The sequence below is a fragment of the Anoplopoma fimbria genome, chromosome 10 (genome assembly GCF_027596085.1).
Source record: "Anoplopoma fimbria isolate UVic2021 breed Golden Eagle Sablefish chromosome 10, Afim_UVic_2022, whole genome shotgun sequence".
NCBI lineage: Eukaryota > Metazoa > Chordata > Actinopteri > Perciformes > Anoplopomatidae > Anoplopoma > Anoplopoma fimbria.
In genome coordinates, this window is record NC_072458.1 from 6,014,139 (window position 1) to 6,026,162 (window position 12,024).

Sequence of the window (12,024 nt, forward strand, 5' to 3'; positions counted from 1 at the left end):
CATGTTCGGTTATCGTTATCATCATTCATCAGTCATTTTCTTTCTGTTGTGCAAAGCAGTTGAAATGGTTGTTGGATAAATGTATTTTTCCATTCACATATGTCATTATTCTGTATTACTTTGATGTGAAGTCATTAAAAAAAGCAAATGAAGATAAAATATCTTTATTTATCCAAAATTACCCAAAAATATAAATTTGTGTCAGTATTACTTGGGAGATTTGAGGTTAAATGTGGTCTGACTATCAAACAGCCCATAGCTTAAACTTTCTTTTAGTTCTTCCATACCTTAGGGAAACGCGGTGGCATGAGTTTTAGTTTTATATCTGTGGATGGAGCGGTAAAATTTGCTCCATCCACAGATATAAAACTAAAACTCATGCCACTGCGTTTCCCTAAGGTATGGAAGAACTAAAAGAAAGTTTAAGATAAACTTCAAGGAGTCCTTTGTTACTGGTTCATCTCCCTTCAGACAGCCTGGCCTTCTCATGACACACAGCGCCCCCCTGAGACCACAAGGCAGTAACCGTGTAGACGACTGGAAGATGAACAGTTATCTCAATAAGGATGTCTTCTTATACATCCGATAGCAACAAGACACACACACACAGTGCACGATCACAGAGGCTTTGTCTAAAGGTAGAAATCATTCAACAGACTAGACTGAGTCCTCAAGGCGTATATACAGTAAAAAATATGAAATGTCTTGAGGTCTGTCAGCAAAAGGCCTCTTAATTTTCCACCAGTAGATATTCTGTGAATACATTGTGAGTTATTTCTTTAATTTCCCTAGGCTGTCCCAAGATTTCTGCGACAAATTGTACATTTCCAGCCTTCAAGGCAAGGAAGAAACACAACAGCACCCTAGTTTTTCTTACAAGTGAAAAATTCATGATTGCACTTTTAAAAGATAAATAATCAATATACTACACATCTCACACACACTCACAAATGCGCCAACCCAGCCACTCTCTGAATATCGTATACTTAAAGATACTGAGAGACATTGGAGGTAAAACATTGTAGAGTCCGGCTCTCTCTGGATGGTGCTCTGACAGCTGTTCAGGAGAAAAACAATTTCCTCTCCTGTGGGCAGAGAAGTGTCCAGATCTACTTTATATGTTTTAGCAGAGAAAGTCTTTGGAAGAAGAAGCAAACATTTAAATACGTAAAGAACAATGGATTTAGACTATTATATAAGACCAGAAAAGAGAGCTTTACATATTGTCGGTTTAATGCCAATGGTTTTGAAATTGTTAATGAGAAGTCTAGAACTTTCCTCAAGTGGCCATTAGAAAACTTCCAATGTACTGAAATAAAGGGAAATCCATCACATAGGTCAAGGTAAACTAATCATTTACAATTAAGAGAAACATTTCTAAAGGTTTTGCTTGATGAGATGATTGCTGTCAACCATACATCATACCTTCAACTTGTATTTGACATCAAGAAATGAGTAATCCAGTGATCCATCTCGTAAGTAGCAGATACAAATTCTTTCTTCACTCCAATAAAAATTTAGCTAGAGATTGACTCACTCATTGACACTAAATGACCAGTCAGGGAATAATGTGCCTTATTTTCATGGCTCCTCCCACTTCAAAATTATACAGGGTGTTGCAGGAATTATTTTTTTTTGTAGGCCAAACCTGGAAGTTTGTATCGCAGTATGGGATTTTTCCATTGGATATTGGATTATTGAGGAAAATAAACTCTGTGATACTTAATTTTGTTTATCAAGATAAAAATCACAAATGAAAAACACTTTCATGAGTTTTGAAGCATAAATACAATTGCCAGAACTTAAAAGCAAACAGAAACCTAACTAGTATAAACACACCTAAACTGTGAAGGCGGACTAGTTTTTGTTGTCTCATTTAGTTAACAACAGCATTTCTAAGAAGCTTAAAAGCTTCAAAATTCACCAAAGAAATATTTATTGATTTATATTAAATTATAGAACAAAACATGAACATAGTATCTAAAGCTTGTGTAAACCACATACCTTATTTCAGGCATCTAACCAAAAACCCATTCAAAACCATTCATTTAAAGACAAGTGAACCAGAAGTACACTCACATCCATGTTTGAGGACTCATTCCTACACCACTCTAGTAACAGAGTAAATACATGATTGGTTAGAGTTAAGTTAATACATTTTAATAAGGAAAAAATACACAATTCCTTGTGTTTTGAACAAGTGCAGATAAACTTGAAGATTGATATTTTCATGTAAAGATACAAACTTAATGCTTTGTTGTTAATATCAGATTTTATTATGCTACATTTAAATCAACTCAGTATTCTTTTTTTCAGTGGTTACGCTAGCATAGAAAGATTTTTTTAGGATATTTAATTTTTATTAATTGATTTGCGTAATCCATTTTCCATCACTGTAACACAGCCAATTGTTTACAATGCAAAAAAAGACCAATTGTGCCCTTTCACCATCCGTGTTCACCCCTGAGGACTGCTGTCCTTCTACCCTGTTTATCACCATTTGCACATGTAATGTATGAAGGGACCTTCTAATGAACATATATTATGATTAAACTGCTGTGTGTTTGGGGACAGAGACTGCATACATAACACCCAAAGCTACTGATATAGTGCAGGAGGAGGGCTTACTGCTGAGGACATGGGTATTCCATTATCCCCACCATCTTTTGCATCTCCATGGCAACTACACCAACACACACGTACACACAAAGTCACACATAATAGTCTCTGAAGAGCAAAGAAGGAAGTGAGTATAACTCTGTTTCCTTCTGACACTGCTGAATCTCGCCCATTGTGATTTCTAGCCAATTAAGTAACCGTGGTGCAGAGGCCAAATGAGACCTGTTACTATTATCCAACAGCTTACCGACCTGCATGTTACAGTTACTGGCAGCAGAAAATCCAGAGGAAATTATTACAGTCATGGTGGAAAATAACTAGAACAAATTATGGGATGTGTTAGATGAAAATGGCTTGGGCGGAAGCAAAAAGGTTGGACACACACATACACACAAAAGCAATTCCGTCACAGCAGCAGCCTCCGTGCCTTTTTTTCTTTCTCATCGACCTGACCTATTGATGTACTGAATGTTGGAAGGCTGAGTCAATAAACAAGAGGAAAAGCTTTTTGAGGAGAGAGTGACTGAAAGAGTGTATCCACATGCAGTCTGCCTTACTGTGCGTGCATTCTGCATGTGTCTACCTGCACGTTTCTCTTTCCCCTCTCTCCCCACAGTGACTTTGTTGGCTCTACTCACATCTCCTGTCCTCTCGTCTCCACACTACTCTCTCCAGACTCGCAGAGCTGAGTCGTTAATGTTTAATGCTCACTCAGGAAGCAGACACGCTCAGCAAGGCTTGCACGCACACACACACACACCCCTCCTGCAATCCCCCAAGCGACGCCATCCTCATTACCAGCCTGAGATTTGACCTTTCACCCCTGGACCAGATGGCTGATGTTTTCATTCTGGAGGGAGAAGAAATTAACCAGGAGTGGCTCCACATCGCACTGCGTCACGAGGAGGGAATTAGGATGAGCGTGTTGGAGGATGACGTGGGTGTTTGTCTATCAGCAGGGGGATCACATAGACCTATTGCTGAATCAGGCAGGGTTATGGTGCGTTTAGATTCTTCGTGAAGAAAACTGTGAGCTCAGGAGTTTTTGGGCCTGAAGAAACAGATTATTACTGATGAGAGGAAACTGCTTGTGTACCAGCAGATTTTATGATTCATTACTAAATAAAGGTGAATTGTTCCTGGATATGGGCAAACCTATCAGTATGAAAGTGCCCTTACACACTCTATTTTCTTCCATAGGCCTGTAGACTTGGCTGACTCCAGAAACTGAGACAAAGTCCAGATGAGGCTGCAGGTCTTTGCCACTTCACACATCAAAAGATTCCACAAATCACACACTTACTGGATAAACGGCAACGTCCATATGGGATTGAAGCTAAGCAGGCAGGGATGTCTGAAAGGTGGCATTGTGTGTGTGTGTGTGTGTGTGTGTGTGTGTGTGTGTGTGTGTGTGTGTGTGTGTGTGTGTGTGTGTGTGTGTGTGTGTGTGTGTGTGTGTGTCATGAGAAAGGGCTCTAGAGAATGAGCAAAAGCAGCAGAGAATTCGCAGGCATGTAAGTAACTGTGTGTATGTTCTTGGATAGCTACCAGTGTGCGAATGGCCCCCTCCAGTGGTAGCGGGGTCCAAGATTGGGGTATGTTCATGTTTGCATGTGTACGCATCTCATACGTAGTCAAGCCAATATTGTGCGTAAAGATAATCATCACTTTTATTGTCTAAATTGGCTTAAGAGGTTTAAAACAGGAATGTTTTCAAATTCATGAAAACATAGAAACCGACCAAAAAAATGTCAGCACATAGAACGGAAAAAACGACAAGAAAATGGCCAGACAATAGGGAATAAAACATGAGATAAAATGCACTAATATTCAGGCAACGGGTAAAATAAAGGCATCCCCTGAAAGACAATGGCTCTTGGCAAGCTGGAGGTTGCACACATATTAATCCACTTGTCTGGAGAAATATGTGTCAGGCAGAGATTTGAAAGTTGACAAATATAATGATCTCCGATTTACAGTAATTTACTTGCATAAATACACAACACATTCTCACTCTCAACTCGTCAACCAGTGACGCTTGGTCCCTGGCCCTTAAGTTTCAAACTATTGAGTCAGTTGTGGACAAGGCAGAAACGGCGTGTCAGTTTCCATTAGTTACATGGTGTCTTTTCAAAATAAACTTCCATCTTTACAGGAAATTAGGTTTAAACAATAAAACCATTTAGCTAGGTTTAGGAAAAGAGTCCCGTGACTTATGACTGCCGAGAAAATGACATTTACTTTGCATGGACAAGAACAGCCGCCTCCTTGGGAGCAAGACCATGTTGGAATACGTAAAGAAGTAGTGGACCTAAAATGGTACCCTGAGGCACACAACACAAGATAGGTAATTGAGCGAGAAGCCTTTCTTTAGAGGTGCAACCGAAAATGTTACTCAAAGACATTTTACTCTTTTTTCTTTTCATTTAACTGACACTTTAGTAGAAAGATGTACAAACCAAACCAAACCAAACCAAAGTAGATCCAGGAGAAGCCAATAAAGCACACAAGGTTCCGTTTCAAGGTTGCATAGTGTTTGAAGTAAGACATAAGTATATTGAAAATTAGATTTTTTAACAATTTAAGTTAAGGTCGAGTAGCACCAGAGTCAGGCAGTCCCAAGCATCACATTTATTGATTCTACTGAGCTTCTGCCAACAATACTGCATGTGTTCACTTGACTTGGTGTCTTTCTACCACTTAAACAGATTCACCTCCCTTTTCAATCTAATTTTTTCCTCCTCATCCCTCTCTCTGTCTCATGCAGAGACACGCACTTAAAGAACTACACAGTGGGGAAAAAAAGACAGAGAGTGATGGAAACAGAAAAATACCACTTTTCCATTTTGCAACTTGCACTGTGCCTGTGTTTCATTTTGTCCTCCAGAGTAGACGAGTCAGAGGGCACGGCTGGAGACTCTGATGACATGTCATGACTCAGAGTGATGCTGAGGAAAAGGCTGTAGCTCTGCTTATGTTAAAACAAACCGCAAAGTCTATTCAATATGACCTGAATGCTGAGATCACCCGGGGATCCATATGAAGGCAGTGTTTGTGTATGTGTGCCCTCCTTTCTCTTTAATCAGAGAGTGAGTGGAGCAGAACAGAGCGGATGGTTGAATCCGGGGGTTTTCTTACGATCGGGCCGACTTTAGGCTGGCACTGCTGTCGACTAAATACCCGCCAATAACCAGCTCCGGATGTTTCTCTGCCTCTACGCAGAGGATGGATTACTGCGAGTATCTTTTCATCTCACTGTAATCTTCTCCTCTCACATTACCAACAGAGGACCACCTGAATTCAGACATATGGAGGTAGATTAATAGCACACAGTGCAATGAGTTCTGAGTATAAAGTGACTGTATGCCATGCTGCTCATTACACAAAAGATCGTATGATGTGTGTGTGTGGGGGGGGGGGGGGGGGGGGCATCTGAATGCAAGGATTAACTCAGCCTCCCTGATATTTTTTTTCCCTTTTTACCTTTCTTTTGTCTTCCTCCTTTACTCATTCATTCTCTCTTTTTATTCTTTACTATTTCATTCCTTTCTTCTCATTTTCTTTTTGGTTTTTTTTTTACATACTATCAGTAAAACCTCATCCATTCACTCATTTCTATACAGGATCAGCGCTTATTCAAAACAAATTCATTCATATGAAAGGATTTAAATAGCAAACCACACTTTCCCCAAGCGTTGTTAAACTTAAAAGTGTAAAACTTTGTTGTTCCAGAATATAATGAGAAACCTTTACATTCATATATGTTAAAAAGACATCCGTTAAGCCTATTAGCAGTCATCCTTTCAAAATATTTGTATATCCTTTATTTTGAATTCTAAAACTAATCGTGCCTCTGTCTTAACTCACATCGACAGTCTTGGTTCTCCCGTATCTTTTCTTAAAACAATCCTCCTTGGACCACAGAAAAACAGTCATTTCTATTTTCTCTTTTGTATGTGCAGTCCAAAATCCATGTTCTATTTCTGCTTTGGGAAAAACAATGCAGGTGTGTATTTATGATGCATGACAGAATCCTTAATGCTGTGAGACATGAGTCAGACATGTTTAGGTTGGAAGGGAAAGAACATGATTTATAATTGTTGTGTAAGCGCTCTCAGAGCCTGACAAAGCCTTTTGCATCTAGACTTAAATTTAAATCCATGATATGATGTGGGTGTGTGCTGACATCTGCTGGTCATATGTGGGATTACTGCATTAGGGAGCAGAAAAATTACAGTTAAGAATCACACAAGTTACCCAGGGACAAGTTTATCGACTCTCATACACAACCCTGGCTGCACCTACTTTAATAGACTTTTGTAAAAAAAAATGTTACTCCTATACATTAAAATTCATAATTTCATTTATTCTCATGTACAATGTTGTCTTTATATTATGTTTGATAGTCCCCCTCGCTTTCAAAACTTAGTCTCAAGAACTTAAAGAATAAAGCTGAAAATATGTCCATGTCCAACTCCAGTCTACCTGTATAGACTTTTTACAGAAAGGCATCTAAATGGCCTTTAAAGACCAGGAAGACTGGTCGATACTTTAATGTTCCCTGGATACATGTATTACCATCAGACTGTTCAGTCTGATGTTATTGCTAAATGATTCACTGAAATGATATCACCGAAGAGTATATATATATATATATATATATATATATATATATATATATATATATATATATATACACACACACACATCTTGTTTTTCTAACATAATTACAACATTTGAAAGGAGTAGACAGCTTTATTAGAGCAATTCAACAACATAAACAAAAATAAAAAAATAATAGTAATTAACAAATGGAATATATATACAATCGAATCGCAGAGAAATAACTCTAAAATATTTTTTAAGCACATTAAATAATTGAAAAACTCAAACTGTGTCCAGGCTATTTTATGGCACCCTACACTGTAAGAAATGAAACCTGAGGGGGATATGTGCAATACCTGATACTGGCCTTGAGTGGGCACCATAAGCTTGACTACCAAATGTCCCTGAGTAAGCATTCACTATTTAATTCACCTAAATATTGACCATAATCAACATCCTCAACAATACACCTGCCCTGACATAGTGCCGTAACACACCCAAGTAACGGCTACTCGCAGTCAGAAATACCAGTGAAATACACTCTGGTTCAGGGTCAACTTTAATGTTAGGGATAGTAGGCAACCTAGGCCTGGGACCCCAACCTAAAAGTGCTCTAAACAGCTTTATCATGATGTTTAGATATGAAAATATTGAATTTTGTTACTATTAACTCACAAAAGGCACACAACGTACTTTAAAAATATGCAACTCAACTGTGTACTACTAACTGTGTAGTTCTACTTGCAGATGAAAACATTGTAGTACTACATTTACCTGACTGAGAAATGTTACTGATAATGTTGGATATTCAGATTAGACTCAAAATATCAATGAACTATGCAGCTTTATATTTGATTTGACAAACATTCAGTACATTTCAGTGCACTGTGCTAATGAGGCCTATATTCCACGCTCCACTCGAAGTAAACAATTGAATGCAGGACTCATGCCATGCAGTATTGGTCATGTTGCAATTGATAAGTGATTGTTTTACTTTGGCTTAATATTGAAAATGTTTCTTCCACTGCTGATTCTATATACATTACAGAGACAATGGTATTCAAAGCAACTACACACACAACTCAGGTTGCCAAATCACTGAATGTGCCCCTAAAAAACCCACCTCAGACGCAGAGATGTTATTTTCCAAATAGGCAAGTTAGTTAAATTATCAGAAGTATTTTTCTGTTGTCATCAAGGTAAGAATCAGGTCATACACCAGAGAAATAACATTACAGGTAAAAAAAACCACAAAGCAGCATACTCACAGTCACACTGGTGGAATCCATTCTTACTTGATTCTGCTCGTGATGGCTCCATGGAAGTGAAGAAGAGTCCGGTTGTAACTTTGCGTATCCAGCTTCAAGCAGCAAAAGTAAACTGCTAAACTTCAAGCCACATGATCGACTCATTCAGGGAACTCTGCTGAACAGAGCGCGGTTTCTTCTTCGGTGGTTTTTGGATGCGGTTTGTATCCAAAAAACTGGATTCAAAATATGACTCAACAGAAAAAGAGAAGAAAAAAAAAAGGAAAAAGAATGAAAACTTTCCCCCAACCATTATCCCATTCACTATGCCCTATCCTGAGGGGCCCTGAAAGCCTCTCAGCAGCTCCTGCACTTCCTCTCCACTAATTCCAATGTATGCAAAAACTTTCTCTCAGCATCAACAACTATTTCAATTCTCTCAGATCCATTCCACCTCAGGAGCAAAGTTGATCACCATGGCCGGACACGCTTACTTAACCTAACAAAAAAAAACCATATTCATCATTCATCATCCCTTACTTCACATACTTACATGGATCTTTAATTTCCCAGCTGCTGCCTCACGTCTTACCTACCCCTACCTACTCTTCATGACTTCCATCTCTTTCTTTCTTGAGTTTGCTTGCCGTGCTTCATGACTTTATGAGAAAACCACATAAAGTATAATCCAACTTGACAGAAATTAGCTCTGCAACTAATAATGAAACCAAAACACAAATATTGATACACCTGAGCTAGAAATACTTCAGAGTACTATTTCATAAAAAAAAACATGGAGGAAAGATTGGTACACCTCATTTATGTATGACTACACCTTCAGTGCTTAGCTTTAGTGGAACTAGAATCTGACAGTAGACTTGGTGGGTTTCTAACTGGTCAACACATTCCTTGAGTGAGTAAACAAGAAAAGGTTGCAGCTACTGTGGCCCATTGCAGACAGCAGCTGTTGTACACAGGCGGCTTCAGGGGCCCAGGAATGTTGTGGAGCAGGACAGCAGTCAGGGGCCGCCTCTTTACCCGGATGACTTAAGGGAAATGAAGTGTAGGATTTTTTTTTTTGGTCTGGGTTTGACCTGCACAACAATTATTCATCATGTTTCAGCGAGTAGCTGTTGCATTTGACAAAAATATTGCTGCCTATAGACTTTACTCTTCATGGTAGAATTGTCAGCAGCTACGTGCGCTCACACGTTTCCCAGAGGTGGAGGCTCTGAAAAGGTTTTTACAGATGATGTATTGGACTACATATGTAAACAGTTTTGTATTCTCAAAAGCTGCCTCAGAAACATAACTTAAGTGATTAAACTCTGTTGTAATCAATCACAATTTGATGTTATAATAGAACCTGGCTTGTCTGACAAATTGAGCAGGTGATAATAGATTATGAGCTGTTACCTTCAGACCATGTCTGGGTTCTGAATAGAACAAATATCACTAGTAATGGGAGGATAATATGTTTTTGCTCCATGTGAAGAAAAGTCAGGACCCTTGAGGAAACAAAGCTTAATGGGAACATTTACAGAGATAATGATAGTGGCATGTCTCCTGCCTGCTTATTACTCTGCCTCTCTAAAACCTGTTCCATTGTAAGCAGATAAGAAGTATTTGCACCAGCACACAGATACACAGAAACCACACAGCGTCAGACTTGGATGCTCCTGCGCAGGTTTTGGTTTTAATACTCAAATCTAAACGAAAATGACCTGGAAATAAGTCTTGGTATTCCTAATACCAATGTACACTATCTTCCATCCTAATTAAATACCCGTCCTTTTAAAACTAGAGGCTTTGAAAATATTTCTGTAGAGAAATGCGTCCTCTGGCGCACTGGAGGACCAGTGTGCGTAGTGGTGCCTTCAAGGGCAATCGGAATATATCTAAAATAATTGTATATATATATATATAGAATGGGGGATGTTTACCTTTAGCATTCATTAATAAGTCTGCCTTGGAAAATGTAAACCATCATAAATATTGTACTCCATATTCATCAAAAGATGCTTGATGAAGCAAAACTGATTTGCCATGATTGGCTTAATCTAACAATAGTTTGTGAGGTATATTATAAGATAAGATAAAATAAGATAATCCTTTATTAGTCCCGCAGCGGGGAAATTTGCAGGTTTACAGCAGCATAGAGTAAAGTGCACACAAGAGACATAGTGGAAGAAAGACAAGATAAAAATAAAAAATGAAAAAAAAGTATTATAAATAAGCAATAAAAAACAGTAGAAAAACTGATTATTTGTAGTCATATAATGCATCTATGTAAATATTTTATGTATAAATGTACTAATGTTGTAATGTTTAGTCTTCATTGTGCTTTGTATTCTTAACAGTAGTCTTAACCATGTAAGGTTTAGGCTAATATCATTAATGGTAGTTCAGCTCTCACATGCGAGGCTACTACGAGGTACTGGGTGAGGAAGCTGGGAATTACGAGCAGTACGTGGAGGCCTCATAGAATCCCTTTTTTTTTTTTTAGGAGGGCTGATGTCATTTCAAAACTTAACTCGCACTCCTAAGTCAACGCGGTGAGTCGCTCACCTCCTCTTCTCCCGTGAAGTCCTCTCTTGTGTCTGGCGGATCGCAATAAAAGGAAACTCCAGGAGGTGAAACAAACAAAAGGAGACACAAAGTTCCTCTACAAGAGACGAAGCAGGCGGATTTTGCAGCAGAGATCCCAGGGACCAGAGAGCCCCTCTTTCTGCGGGCAAAGGCGGCTGAACTTTTCTTTTTTTTTCTCTTTTTTTTTTTTTTTTATAAAAACTGCAACCTCAGAAAAAAAATAAAAAATGAATCGGAGCTTTACGAGATCGCAACCTCTGCGGAACGCGGATTGTAACGCTGTGGAGGTGAAGAGCAAGGTGAGCGTTTAGGGGTTTGTCATTTGGGAGCTCTTAAATGAGCATTTGAGGGAGAAGGAAAAAAAAAAAAAAAAAAAAAAATGAAGAGTACACATGGTCGTCCCGAAACGGAGCTGGACTTCTGTCGGACAAACTGTGTGGAATATTTTTTTCTCCTCTCAGATCTAGTTAATGGACGCACCCGCTTCTGAATGTTTCTGTAATTTGCACTGATTATTGTCTTCTTAATTCCGACCATGCAGATTGTGCTGATTTTGCTCTTTCCCTCCCTGTCACGAAGCTGGAGGGGAGGAGAGGAGGAGGGGGGGAGAAACTGGTTTGACATTAACAACCTTCTATTTGTTACAATGTAAAGGTGTTATCTCTACAATATGTGTATGCAAACATTAGTCGCTTTCACTGCGGGTTTAGTATCCGCCTACCACATTTGTTTTGATCAGTTTGTGGGCATACATTAAGTTAACCAGTAAGTAAATGACCACAGTTCTCCATCAGTTGTGGACTTATGTAATGTAGACCACCAACCTATAAAACATGTGAGCAAACTTCACATGAATTATGAAGCTTTTTCTTTGTCAAACCCCATCAAACATATTCTAACTACATTGGACCTTGGATATCACTTTGATACATTTGTCTGCAGTCCAAGACAATTTCTTTTTTAA

At 38.7% G+C, this 12,024-nt stretch overlaps 1 protein-coding gene across 2 annotated transcripts in view; it reads left to right on the forward strand.

Annotated features, from left to right (window-relative positions):
• The first annotated feature begins 10,990 nt into the window (after positions 1-10,990).
• The window catches only part of pard6gb (par-6 family cell polarity regulator gamma b), a 29,917-nt gene continuing 28,883 nt past the window's right edge, over positions 10,991-12,024 (forward strand). Inside the window, exon 1 of one of the 2 annotated variants that reach the window (XM_054606174.1) lies at positions 10,991-11,359. In XM_054606174.1, the coding sequence (XP_054462149.1) occupies positions 11,288-11,359 (72 nt within the window). In that variant the 5' untranslated portion in view covers positions 10,991-11,287. The remainder of the gene's footprint in view (positions 11,360-12,024) is intronic. The other variant, XM_054606173.1, reaches the window with a different exon arrangement.